This window comes from Ahaetulla prasina, chromosome 13 (genome assembly GCF_028640845.1).
Source record: "Ahaetulla prasina isolate Xishuangbanna chromosome 13, ASM2864084v1, whole genome shotgun sequence".
Lineage (NCBI taxonomy): Eukaryota > Metazoa > Chordata > Lepidosauria > Squamata > Colubridae > Ahaetulla > Ahaetulla prasina.
The window spans coordinates 23,275,495-23,289,431 of record NC_080551.1 but is presented as its reverse complement, the minus strand read 5'-3'; the positions used below and the strand labels follow the sequence as shown (position 1 = coordinate 23,289,431).

General features: G+C 46.0%; 1 protein-coding gene across 1 annotated transcript in view; it reads left to right on the top strand.

Annotated features, from left to right (window-relative positions):
• The first annotated feature begins 2,119 nt into the window (after positions 1-2,119).
• Positions 2,120-13,937, top strand: part of ETFA (electron transfer flavoprotein subunit alpha) — a 30,295-nt gene continuing 18,477 nt past the window's right edge. The window contains exons 1-5 of the mRNA XM_058156655.1: positions 2,120-2,278; positions 9,193-9,342; positions 10,432-10,513; positions 10,649-10,731; positions 11,796-11,895. Coding sequence (XP_058012638.1) covers positions 2,228-2,278; positions 9,193-9,342; positions 10,432-10,513; positions 10,649-10,731; positions 11,796-11,895 — 466 coding nt within the window. The 5' untranslated portion in view covers positions 2,120-2,227. The remainder of the gene's footprint in view (positions 2,279-9,192; positions 9,343-10,431; positions 10,514-10,648; positions 10,732-11,795; positions 11,896-13,937) is intronic.

The window sequence follows — 13,937 nt, the reverse complement described above, 5'->3', positions numbered from 1 at the left end:
GCAGGAGACCCTGCACCGTTTCTGACAGATGGCAGTCCAGTCTCTTCTTGAAAGCCTCCAGGGATGAAGCTCCCACAACTTCCAAAGGCAATTTCTGTTCCATGGGTTGATTATTCTCACCGTCAGAAAATTTCTCCTTATTTCCAGGTTGAATCTCTCCTTGTTCAGTTTCCATCCATTCTTCCACTGATTTGGTCGGTCGCATCTGCTGCCTCCGGAACGCCAACCCGCCTTCCGAGGAGTTCTCCTTTAATCATTTTCATATTGCTCCGTGAAATTCAAATCCTGAGACCAAGAGGCTTCTCGGTTCCTTAAAAACCCCTTGAAAGCCCATAAATTATAGAAGGGAAAGAAGGAGCCTGGGTCTCTTGGAACTTGGGCTCTGCCGCAGATTTAATGGCCTTTGAGCTGCGTCTGAGGAAGGAGCGTCAGCTGACGGAGTAGTAAATCTCTTGGACGGGGCCGGGATGGTGTGTGGCATGACTGGGCTTTGAAGCTGCTAGGTCAAACAGACAGTTGGCAAGAGGAGAGGGGAAGCGGAGGGAGAAGAAAGAGGGAAGAAACTCTGAGCATTTCGGCTTTTCAGTCTCGTTCCAGGCACCTACAGACAGATTACGCAAAGCCCCTGCAAGCTTTGAGCAGATGCGAAGTGGAGAAGAAGGAGGGAGGTTTAATATTTCTTTCATTCAGGCCAAAAGGAGAGTGACGGTTGCTAAGTACGAGGCCTGGTTGCAAGTCACTTTTTCCAGTGCTGTTATGACATTGGAATGTCACTAAACAAATAGTTGTAAGTCGAGGACTAACTGTAAAAAGTCTCCTAGGAAGGCTGACTGATGTCTGCTACAAATGGAGACTCCATTCCCTTGGTTTGAAAGGGCTTAAACACCTGTCGTGCTCCAGGTGCCAAGCCTTCTGGATTAGTAAAACGGCTCGAGGCTTAAATTTACTAGTTTACTATCCTAACTAGTCCAAAAATCTTCATGACTTGTTTAAATAGTAGACGGGGCGCTTCTGCTACGGATTTAGACTAACTTATGATTTATATTGATATATTGATCATCAATTGTGTTGTAAATGTTGTACCTTGATGAACGTATCTTTTCTTTTATGTACACTGAGAGCATATGCACCAAGACAAATTCCTTGTGTGTCCAATCACACTTGGCCAATAAAGAATTCTATTCTATTCTATTCTATTCTATTCTATTCTATTCTATTCTATTCTATTCTATTCTAACCAGCCAGGCTGTTTATGGTCACAAAATCACCCTATGGCATAGAATAAATGATAAATCTAGCCAAATATTACGATATCTCTCTGATATTTAAAAGGGCAGAGAGATTGTTGTACCCATCGCACAAACATCAGGCATAACTACATAAACGGCAGGGAAAGGTGGACCGACTGAATGACGCAAAATCACGGGCGCTGGAGAAAGCAGTTGAAAACAAGAAGAATAAAATATTTTAATATTAGATGCCATAAAAGCAGATTGTTCATTGGAAGTGCTGACAGGGAGGTGAAATTTGAAAATGTTTGTGTATTTAATACAGAAGAAAGGATTCGTGGCTGGGGAATTGTGGGAATTGAAGTCCATATTAGAGTTGCCAAAGTTTGGGAAACCCTGTTTTATACCAGGGGTCCCCAACCTTGGTCCCTTTAAGACTTGTGGACTTCAACTCCCAGAGTTCCTCAGCCAGCTTTGCTGGCTGAGGGACTCTGGGAGTTGAAGTCCACAAGTCTTAAAGGGACCAAGGTTGGAGACCTCTGGTTTATACCATTTGGGATTGTAGGTAGGACAATTCCCAGAAGCCCCTCGCGAAAGGGCTTATGGGAGATGAAGTCCAAGCGCTGCATCCTTCCAGGCGGCGCTAAGAATCAGATGAATCACAAACACCCGCCACGCCCCCTTTTCCCCTGATTGGCCACTCCGTCAAAAAGTCACCACGCCTCTTTCTAAGCTCATGTCAACGGCGGATCGACTGGGCGAAAAAAAAAAAAATTGGCGTTCCCGCCTTTTCCGCCGATTGGCCGCCATCCGCCAATGAGCAGCGCCGCCGCTGTTCCTCCTCCTCCTCCTCCTCCTCCTCCTCTCCCCCTCACCTCAATGGCGGACTCGGCTCCGCCCCTCGCTCCCCAGAAACTCTCGCGAGATGAAACGGGGCGGAGGCGGCGCCTGAGGCCGAGGAGGAGGAAGAGGAAGGCTCGCCGTCCGGGGTCGTCGCCATGACCGCGCTTCGGGGTTTCCTCAGGGCGCAGCGCCTGGGGCGGAGAGCGGTGAGTCGACGGCTGAAGCCACGGGCCCGACTTTCCTGACGGCCGGCCCTGCAGGGTAGGCCGGCCGCGCTCCCAAGGGCAAAGGTCACTCTAGCTGAGGACTGGGTGGGAGGGGCTCCTGTGGAGGGGCGTGGCCCTTAAAAAGCCCCTCCCTCTGCCGGCCCTGCAGGGTAGGACAGGGAGGGCAAAGTGGGGCTGGCAATGACCCAGGTTTGTCCCACTTAAGTGGGGGGGGGTGTCTTTGGGGGCGGGGATAAACACAGACACGCCCCTCTCCCCTGGAAACCCCTCCCCCACCTTTTAACCTCCTCATTGCAAATTGGGGGCTCCCCCCCCCTCTGTGCCCCAAAGGCAGCAGTCCATTTGCAGCGTGGCTGCCTAAATTGGGGTCAGGAAAGGGGTCCCCTTTGTGTGTCCCAGTGAAGGGTCTTGGGGGCACCCAAGGAGGGGGGGGCAGGATGGCATGGGCCGCTTTGACATGCCCCCTCCCCCCCCTTCATTCTGGGCATGTGCCCAGGTGGCTCCGTCACAGCACCGGATACTCTTGGGGGGGGGTCCTGAGAATCTGATGTAGCCCCCCCAAAAAATAAATCCCCTCTGAAGAAATGCCACCTTTTGGAGCAGGGGTCTCCAACCTTGGTCCCTTTAAGACTTGTGGACTTTCAACTCCCAGAGTCCCTTTGCTGGCTGAGGGACTCTGGGAGTTGAATCTAAGTCTTAAAGGACCAAGGTTGAGACCCTGGTTTAGATTACAACGCCCCTGCCCTTAAATTTAGTTTGTTTTTCAATCACCAAGAATTTAAGGGCAGGGGCGTTTTGCAATCTAAACCAGGGGTCTCCAACCTTGGTCCCTTTAAGACTTGTGGACTTTCAACTCCCAGAGTTCCTCAGCCAACTTTGGGAGTTGAAGTCCACAAGTCTTAAAGGGACCAAGGTTGGAGACCCCTGCTTTTGGAGCAGCCAGGTTTGGGATTTGACGGCTGGGTTTCTTTTATCTCTATTTTAACAGCTGGATGATCAAGTTCCTTGACTTACGACCGCCATTGAGGGCAACATGTCTCTTGCTGAGCGAGACGTTGGTTTAAGTGCCTCTTGCCCCATTTTAACACCTTTCTTGCCGCCACCGCCCCCCCCCCTCCCCATCGGTGGTTAAGCGAATCCCGGCTTCCCCCGTTGACTTTGCGCGTCAGAAGATCGCAAAAAGGGGTTCAGATAATCGCTGCTGCCGTCTTAAACACGAGTCGGTGGCCAAGCGTCTGAATTTTGACCACGTGATCGTGGGGATGCTATTAAGCGTGAAAAACAGTCATGTGCCTTTGTAACTTTGAATGGTCACTAAGTGAACAGTTGCGAGGCGATTTCCAGTTTTTAGTGACCATATCCTGATAGATTGTCTGCCTCTTATTGACATTATTTTTTTTTAAAAAAAATTGGGGAGTACATTTATATACAGTTGCTAAATTATATCCAGGCATCTATGGGTGGCATATGAATTTAAGCGGCTTGGTGTGTATAGTTTCTGCAAAGCCGTGGAAAGCCCTTGAGGAATGTTCCTGGCCCGTTGCTGGCATGTCAACCTTCATACTGGTTATTCTGGGTTGGCTTTCACGGGTGGGGTCAGTCGACCAGGGGCTGAATGGCCGTGGTCTAATTTTCTGGTGTCTTGGCAGCTCAGAGATCGGCTACAAAGAAATTGGTTCTGCCTCCACAGCCGCCCACAAAACATCAAGACTTCAAAAAAACAAAAAACCAGGAGTCAACCATTCGGCTCCAAAGTTCATAGCTTCCTCATAGTGCCATTGACAACAACCATCAAATAAGTTGTGGCATCACCATGCGAAGGATAGAGATGAACAGGAATCATGAGTGGACATGTGTGTGGCCCGTAAAGAAAAAGAAGGGTTTAACTACGCCCGCTTTGGCATGGGAAATCTAGAGCTGGTTTTGCTTCTTCTGTGCCAATGTGGTTTATTCGGTAAGGTTATATATTCTTGGAAAAATAATATCCCAGGAGTTTCTTTTTTCTGGATTCGCCAACTGGACAGTTGGCGTGAGGGTGCCAAGACAGGATGGCTGGGTCTTCAGCGTAGCATTGTAGCTTTTGTGGTTGTCAGTTTGTGAAAATTGACCATGGACCCTCCTGAGATGGTATCCCTAGAAGTTGGGGAAGCAGCTTACCTTTGATACTGAGTTAGAGGCCGCTTTTGAAACTTGAGTCAGTAATGCATGAAATTTACAAAACTGGAGAGTGCCCGCTGGTAGCTTAAGACAGGCTGTCTCTTGGGCTTGTAGAAACGGAAAGAACACAACCCTGTTGTGGTCTGCCAGCAGCTGCAGAGCTGGCAACTGAGTCAGACAGCAATGAGGCTGAGGAAGAGCGTGGGACAGTCTTGGAGGCTGGGGAAGGCCCGGATGAGAGCTCTGTGTCGGACGCTGAGGTGGGGCCAGGATCATTGGGGAGTGATGTGCGGACTCCGGAGCCTCCAGAGACTGACAGTAGTGAGGCAGAGGAACAGGAGGAGCCTGTTCCTAATGCACGCATGAGAAGAGCTGCCAGAAGGCAAGAGCAGCTAAAGCAAAAAGGACGACTCAGGAGTAAGGCGAGGAGATGATTGGCCTCTCCCATAAGGCTTAAAAGAGCAGCAACGGCCTTTGGGCTCTTTGCCGGAAAACAATGTTGATAGCTTCGTCTTGTTGCATTTATTTTGTATCGGTGTCTTCTGAACTTTTGCCATGAAAGACCTTTGGCAGTTGTGCCTAATTGGACCAAGATTGATGATAGGACTGAGGAATTTGTGTTGGGAGGAATTTGCTTTAATTTAGTTGGACTACGCTGAGAATGAAGTAATTCTCAGCTGTTCGAATAACATTTGTTTGTTTTTATACTGACTGAGTTTCCTACTACCTACTTGGGCCTGGGTCACAACAAACCCTTGCAGTGTAGGAATTCAGATTAAAGCATTCCCCTCCTCAAATCTTTATCCTCTGCTTGAACAGATCTTACAGATCTATCTGTATATCTGCTGAACTTTTAAACCAATATTTCTCAAACTGGGTTTAGCGGGGGTTGCGTGGCAGGTAAAGAACAGGAAAAACTGAAACATCCTCAAATGCAGTCTCATTTTCTCTTACTAGGTCAGGAATTTGGGGAATTTGTTTTCTGAAAAGGTTCGAAACCCCCAGCTTTAAGCCTGTGGAAGTCAGCTCTATAAAGGTGAATAGAGCCATCCTACTTCCACTGTGCGTTTTATACATTCCCAGCAAAGTACCCATCAATGTGTCACGGGTGAATTATGTGGCCCTCAAGCTTTCGTTAAAACAAATTCCCTGCTGGTGGATGTTCTCTCCCGCAGTTTGCATCAGGGCCCCAGCGGAAGAGCTGGCAAGGCAGCAACGACCGGCTACCTCAAAAGAGATTCGGGAGCTGGAGCAGTGAAGGAAGTAGCAGAGCCTGTCGGTGAAGTTTTGCTTAATGAAGCCGTCATGGGTGGGGAAGCCATATGTGTTTTTTTTGCGCAAGTAGGCCAGTGAGAAAATTGTGCTTTATTTTATTTATTTATTTATTTGATTTTTATACCGCCCTTCTCCCAAAGGACTCAGGGCGGTGTACAGGCAAGATAAAAACAATACAATATACAGATTAAAATACCATTTAAAAAACTTATTTAAATTAGCCTAAAATTAAAAATTTCCGTAAACTAAAAACCCCGTTTAAAAATTGATAAAATTTCACATTAAATCCAATTTAAGCCAGCCCCGCGCGAATAAAGAGATGTGTCTTCAGTTCGCGACGGAATGTCCGAAGGTCAGGTATTTGACGTAAACCCGGGGGAAGCTCGTTCCAAAGTGTGGGAGCCCCCACAGAGAAGGCCCTTCCCCTGGGGGCCGCCAGCCGGCATTGTTTGGCGGACGGCACCCTGAGAAGTCCCTCTCTGTGGGAGCGTACGGGTCGGTGGGAGGCGTGTGGTAGCAGCAGGCGGTCCCGTAAGTACCCAGGTCCTTTCTGCCGGGCTCCTCTGTTAATAGTTAATTGGAATCCCGCCAGTGGCCAGGACCCCGTGGTCCGATCCTCCCCCCCTCCCTCCTGGCTGGGTTCCTAATAGGTCAAAAGTGGATCGGCTTTCAAAGAGAGCAAGTTTGGAACAGGACAGAGAAGAAACCAACCTTTTAAAAAGACATTGAGCGTATTTATAGGCTCTGTTTTTTAAGGAAGGACCTGGAAAGATACAAAAAGAAAAACCATGCTTTTAAAAATCTTGAAAACAGAGCAAGGCACCAGGGATAACAAACTATATATCTAGTAATAAGAAAAGTCCCCTGAATAAAGATAAAGTAAAGATAAAGTAAAGTAAAGTAAAGATAAAAGTAATCCCAAGACAAATACATCAGAAGGTTTGAGGAGAAAAGGTGATCAGCAGCAGCAGCAGCCAATCGGCTGGTCTACATTCTGGATAAGATCTGCCTCTTTCCACAAAGGTAGAGAGATCACTTCAAGGGGAAATGTAGTCTTCGCTTTACAATGGTTCGTTTAGTGACCGTCCAAGGTTACAACGGCATTGTAAAAACCGAATTGCGACCGTTTTTTCACCCTCCCAACCCTCGTAAGCATCCCTGGGGTCAAAATCCAGACTCACATTTACGACGGTTGCAGTGCTCCGTGGTTACTTGATCCCCTTGGGCGACCCCCTCACAAGCAAAAGTCAGCGGGGAAACCCGATTCACTTAACAACCGGGTTACTCACTTTATCAACCGCAGCGATCCACTTAGCAACGGAGGCGAGCAAGCTTGTAAAATGGGGTTAAAACTCACTTAACCCAAATGTCTCCCTTAACCACGGGAATTTTGGGCCCCAAAAGTTGAAGACTTTTGAAGACTCCAGAAAAGTGTCATTTGATCCCATCATCACGAATTCTACCCTGGGTATTTTTTTGTTGGTGGATGGACTTTTCAAGCGCCTCTCGGTTCCCGCTGGAAACTTAAACCTCCCAACTTTAGGCAGTTACAGCATATTTCCCTTTCCGACAGGCCTATAAATTTAAGGAAATGTGGGCATTTTGCCACAAAGAGATAGATTTATTCCTCAGGCAGCGCCCTGTGGCCTTGTAACTTTTTCTGGGAAATGATGGATGGAGCGTCATCAGAAATGCCCTCTTTTTGATGTACGTTGGAAATAAGTAATTTCTTCCTGGTAATTCACCTCAAATGATTTAAAAATCTTTTTACACTTTTTGATGATTTAATACCCTTACGTTGGAACATGAGGCATCCTACAGAAACCGGGGCTATTCTTCCCACGAGGTCTTAAATCATGGATCACTGAGCACATCATTCAGGGCACCTTCATAACCTGCAGGTCTCAATAAAATCTCTTTTATGTTCAGCCAGTAATGAAGCAATTGAAAAAGGTAGTTATGAATTTGAAGTGAACATTAAGGGCGTGGGGTAATCTAATAAATTGGAGAATCGGTTGTTCTAAGTGGGGAAATGAATAGCAAGGAATGTCTTTGGTTTTTGCTAACTGGAAAAAAACCTTGGAGATTTAAGCTAAGATGTGTATAGGTAGTCCTCGACGTATGACCACAATTTCTGTCACTAACTGAGATGGCCGTTAACTGAATTTTGCCCTGTGTTACGAGCTTCCTTGTCACGGTCGTTAAGTTAGAAAGGCGGTTGTTAAGTGAATCTGGCTTTCCCCATTGACTTTGCTCGTCAGAAGGTTGCAAAAAGTGATCACATGACCTTGGGACACTGCGGCCATCATGAATAGCTGCCAAGCATCTGAATTTTGATCATGTGATTTGGTCAGGGGTCTCCAACCTTGGCAACTTTTAAGACTTGTGGACTTCAACTCCCAGAATTCCTCAGCCAGCTTTGCTTTGCTGGCTGAGGAATTCTGGTAGTTGAAGTCCACAAGTCTTAAAGTTGCCAAGATTGGAGACCCCTGACCATGGGGATGCTGCAGCAGTCATAAGTGTGAAAAATGGTCATAAGTCAGTCTTTTCAATGCCGTTGTAACCTCAAACTGTCACTAAACGAACTGTTGTGTCAAGGACTGCCTGACAGTGTCCTTATTTCCACTGTTACGTGTCCTCCGTGTATTTTTGGCATGGTATTTCATAGACCGAGAAGCACTGCGGCATAGTGGTTAAGGTAATGGATTAGACACAGATGCAGATTAACAGAGTTGGAAGCAGGGGTGCTATTCAACCAGTTCTGACAGGTTCTGGAGAACCGGTAGTGGAAATTTTGAGTAGTTTGGAGAACCGGCAAACACCACCTCTGGCTGGCCCCAGAATGGAGTGGGAATGGAGATTTTGCAGTATCCTTCCCCTGCCACGCCCACCAAGCCACGCCCACAGAACCGGTAGTAAAAAAAATTGAATTCCACCATTGATTGGAAGGGACCTTGTAGGTCATTTAGTCCAACCCTCCGACCCAATTATGACCAAAGGAGATCCAAATTCTAACTGGTTTTTAAGTATGGAAGATGCTCGGGTGAATTTTGGCCAGGCATTTTTCAGCCCTAAACTGGGACATTTAAACCATTTAGCTACCAACTCAGAATACTAGCATGGTAGATTATGTTACGACAACCTTCCATGATTTATAACCATAATCACCCTGCAGTGTATTGTTTAGGGATGATAAAAATTATATTAGAGAGACCAAAGATATCGAGGCATGTAGAGCCCTTCACAAATAGATCTTGACGGAAAGCAACCGATCTTGCTTGAAGCTTGTAAATGCTGGGCATACAAGCCTCTATCTACAAAATAATTTATCCTGTTGATGAAAACAGAATAGTAAATGAATGCCAAAAATTTGTGGCATACCTTATTTGTCCGTGCAGAACTTCAAGTGTGTTTGATTTTTAATCGAACTCCTTTTTTTTTTCTTCCTTGGTCTTTTCCAGGTTTCGTTACTTCACCGGTTTCAAAGTACGTTGGTAATCGCTGAACACGCCAACGAGGCCCTGACACCAATTACTTTGAATACCATTACTGCGGCAAAACGACTTGGGGGTGAAGTGTCCTGTTTAGTGGCAGGGACCAATTGCGAAAAGGTAAAACAAAAAAGTCTGCTGACCCAGGGAGTTGGTGTCATTTATAACTTTTTTTTGTTTGTTTACATTTATACCCCGCCCTTCTCCGAAGACTCAGGGCGGCTTACAGTGTATAAGGCAATAGTCTCATTCTATTTGTATATTTTTACAAAGTCAACTTATTGCCCCCCCAAACAATCTGGGTCCTCATTTTACCTACCTTATAAAGGGTGGAAGGCTGAGTCAACCTTGGGCCGGGCTTGAACCTGCAGTAATTGCAAGCTGCTGTGTTCTAATAACAGGCTCCTTACAGCCTGAGCTATCACGGCCCCTTGCTTAGTTAAAATGCTAATTAATTTGGTGTGAGACTTTTTCAAACTCGAGTACAGAAATTTAAAATAATTCTAATGTTGGAGCTGTCTAAGATATCTTAGTAGGCCTGAATAGAATAGAATAGAATTTTTTCTTGGCCAAGTGTGATTGGACACACAAGGAATTTGTCTTGGTGCATATGTTCTCAGTGTACATAAAAGAAAAGATACCTTCATCAAGGTACAACACTTACAACACTTAAGGAATTAAGAATATCCTAGCTCTAAATCAATATTTTTCAACCTTGGTAACTCCAACTCCCAGAATTCCCCAGCCATCATGGAATTCTGGGAGATGAAGTCCACATGTCTTAAAGTTGAGAAACTGCTCTTAACTGCAGTTCTGCACCCCTACCCCAGTAATTATTTTCTCACCAACATCTAGGCCAGGGAGAAATGCTTCCCTTAGACCACGGGTCTGCAAACTTGGCTCTTTTAAGAATTGTGGACTTTAACTCTGGGAGTCTTAAAAGAGCCAAGTTTGCAGACCCCTGCCTTAGACCAATATTTCTCAGCCGTGGCAACTCTGAGATATATGGACTTCAATTCCCAGAATTCCTCAGCTAGCATGACTGGCTGGCTGGGGAATTCTGGGAATTGAAGTCCACAAATCTCAGAGCTGCCCAAATTGACAAACACTGCCCTGTACAAATAATAACCTTAACATTCCAGATGTGTGGAGGCAGCTAGGAATTCTGGGAATTGGGGAACACTGACCCCCCTGATCTGCTTCTCCCAGGTGGCACAAGAGCTGAGCAAAGTCCCGGGAGTTTCCAAGGTGCTTTTCGCCCAACACGATGCATATAAAGGACTTCTGGCTGGTGAGTCTTTTTTTTTTACCCTCCAAGCGGATTGATTTTGCATTGAAATTCTTGGCAGGCTGTCTTTTGCCCCAGACCCTCCTTAAAAAGAAGAAAAAAATAAGCTTGCTCTGACCGGTTGCATTTTCTCTCCAGAGGAACTGACGCCACTGATTTTGGAAATTCAGAAACAATTAAATTGCACGCACATCTGTGCTGGAGCATCTGCTTTTGGGAAGGTGAGATTTTAAATTCAGTTTTTAAACCACCCAGGAATCCTTTGCTCCAAAGACATTGAACCACTATATGTAGAGGTAGTCCTCGATTTATGACTGTAATTGAGCCTGGCAATTGCTTTTAGTCCTCGGGTTGCGACCACAATTGAGGCCAAAATTTATGTTGCTAAGTGAAACATTTGTTAAGTGACAATTTGCCCCCACGTTATGAATTTTCTTGCCACCTTTGTTAAGTAAATCACTGCCGTTCTTAAGTTAGTGACATGGTCGTTAAGTGAATCTGAATTCCCCCATTGACTTTGCTTGTCAGCGTGTTGCAAAAAGGAGATCGCATGACCCCCTGGGACACTGCAACCGTCATGGATATGAATCCGTTGCCAAGCATCTGGCCTTCGACCACGGGAATGGTGCCAGGGTCACAAGTGTGAGAAACGATTCTAAGTCACTTTTTTCAGCTCCGTTGCAGCTTCGAATGGTCACTAAATGAACTGTTGTAAGTCGAGGACTACCATAACAGTTGCAAAGCAGGTCATCGCGTGACCAGACCTGATTTTACAACCTTTCAGCAAACACGACGGTTGTTAAGCAAGCCCACGATTCAGGTGTGTGGCTGCCGAAACAGGTAGTCCTTGCCTTACAATATAAGCAAGGTAGCTGTTGAGTTTTTCGCTGCAGTTTTTAAAGTGAATCGTGGCGGTTAAACGAATTTGGCTTCCCCCATTGACCTTGCTTGTTGGGCCAATCATCCTAACTTTAGACTCAGCTGGTAAATAAATGTTGGTGGGTCCTTTATAGTTTTAAGTGGTGATTAAATAAGGACTAGTAACTTAAGGATTGCTTGTAAATAGGATCCTGAATATTGGAGGCACTGCCAGAGTATTGCATTTGCTTTCAATCCATCCAATCTTGCTTTGTCTTAATGGAGCTTGGGTCACTCAGGCCCTAAATATACTTCTTAAATGTTTCTGTAATTTCCAGGGTAGAATTCCGAACCTCCACTTAGTTTTATCTTGGGGTTGCCAAGGTGTTGTTGTTGTTGTGACCCCCAGTGTATTTTTAATATTTAGAACCTGCTTCCCAGAGTGGCAGCTAAATTGGATGTTGCTCCCATCTCAGACATCATTGAAATCAAGTCACCGGATACTTTTGTGAGGACTATTTATGCAGGTGAGGCTTGCGGGCTTTTTCGGGGTTACCTGTGACCCACAGAAGCTCCCCCCCCCCCCACAAAAAAAGGAAACTTTAGAATCTGGAGAACCAGAAATGATTTTTCGACACAGCTGACGGGATCCTTCGGTCCTGTAGGATTGTAGCTCGGTGTTTCTGAGAAAGCGGAGAGCTTAATTAACCCAATCTGCAGACATTCCTGAAATGTATTTATTTTATTTTAGGAAATTTGTATTGCGTTCTTCTAATGCACTTCTGATCAGATTTTGCCAACCCTCAGCCATCCGGCTTCGTCCCTTTTATTTCACGGGGGTTACACATTAGTTCGGATTTCAGCCAAGCTGCGTAGGGTTATTTTTCTTGGTTAGCAGGACATTGATACAATTATTTGTAATATTTAATTGACTTCCCCCTTAATTATTGTGCAGCCCAAATACTTGTCTAGCCTCATTACTTTTATCTGATCCCCTAATGTAATTTGGACATGGAAACATGAGCTTTTATGTCATTTTAAATTTGTTATGGCAGTCTCTCTTTTTTTTTCCTTTGGTCAATGCTGTCCTGCCTTGGAGATTGATGGATTGCATAGAGAGAGGCTTGTATCACCGTCTAATAATTTCCTTTTTAAAAATCATTATGCCGGTGTACCAGTGGATAATATCTCCTTCCCTCCCTCCCTCCCTCCCCCTCCTCCCTCCCTCTTTCCTCCTCTCCCTCCTCCTTACCTTTCTCCACCTTTTCCTCCTCACCTTCCTCTCCCTCTTCTTCTTCCTCCCTCCCTCCCTCTCCTCTTTCTCTTCCTCTTCTTCCTCCTCTGCTTTCTCTCCCTCCTCCTCCTCTTCTCTTTCCTCCTCTTCTTTCTCCTCCTCCTCTTTTCTTCTTCTCCTCTTAGGGGAGTGGAGGCTAAAACATATGAACGGTTGCAGGAACTGGGCATGGCTAGTCTAGTGAAGAGAAGGACCAGGGGAGACATGATAGCAGTCTTCCAATAACTCAGGGGCTGCCCCACAGAAGAGGGGGTCAAGCTATTCTCCAAAGCACCTGAGGGCAGGACAAGAAACTCATCAAGGAGAGAAGTAACTTAGAACTAAGGAGAAATTTCCTGACCGAACAATTAATCAGTGGAACAACTTGCCTCCAGAAGTTGTCAGTGTTCCAACACTGGAAGTTTTTAAGAAGATGTTGAATAACCATTTGTCTGAAGTGGTGTAAGATTTTCTTGCCTAAGCAAGGGGCTGGACTAGAAGACCTCCAAGGTCTCTTCCAACTCTGTTATTCTATTCTATTCTGTTCTTCTTTCTCTTCCTTCTCCTCCTCCTCCTCCTCCTCCTCCTCCTTTCTCCTCCTTTCTCCTCTTCTCCCCTCCCTCCCTCCCTCCCTCCTTCCTTCCTTCTTTCCTTCCTTCTTTCCTTCCTTCCTTCCTTCCTTCCTTCTGTCCTTCCATCCTTCCTTCCTTCCTTCCTTCCCTCCTCCTCCTCCTCCTCCTCCTCCTCCTCCTCCTCCTCCCCCAAACTCCCTACTCTCACGAAGCATTCTTCTTTGTGATTGTGGCTTGCAGGCCCTGGGTTCAGACAGTAGGTGCTTTTTCCTGCGAAACCACAACTGCAGACTCTTGGCAAAAATTGCACAAATTCATTCTCCCAAAAATGTCAAGCCATTCAGCTTCACGAAGAAAGGGAAGAATTCTTAAGCTAGAGTTGGCTCATGGAAAAAGTGGGACCACGCAACTTGGGAGCCTTTCAGTTTCACTGTCTGAAGTACGGTATTTTTCGGACTACAAGACACCCTTTTTTTGTCTCCCAAAAGGGGGTGAAAATGTCTTTGTGTCTTATAGACTGAATATTGCCGAAGCTCCGCCCACCTGCCGGCAGTTTTTTTCCCTCTGCACGGCCCATTTTCAGGCCTTTTTTCAGGCCTTTTTTGGCCCGTTTTCAAGGCTGTTTTTGGCCCGTTTTCAAGGCTGTTTTTGGCCCGTTTTTTGGCCAAACAGGCTGAAAAAAGCCTCGAAAACAGCCCCCCAAAAGCCTCAAAAACGGGCCAAA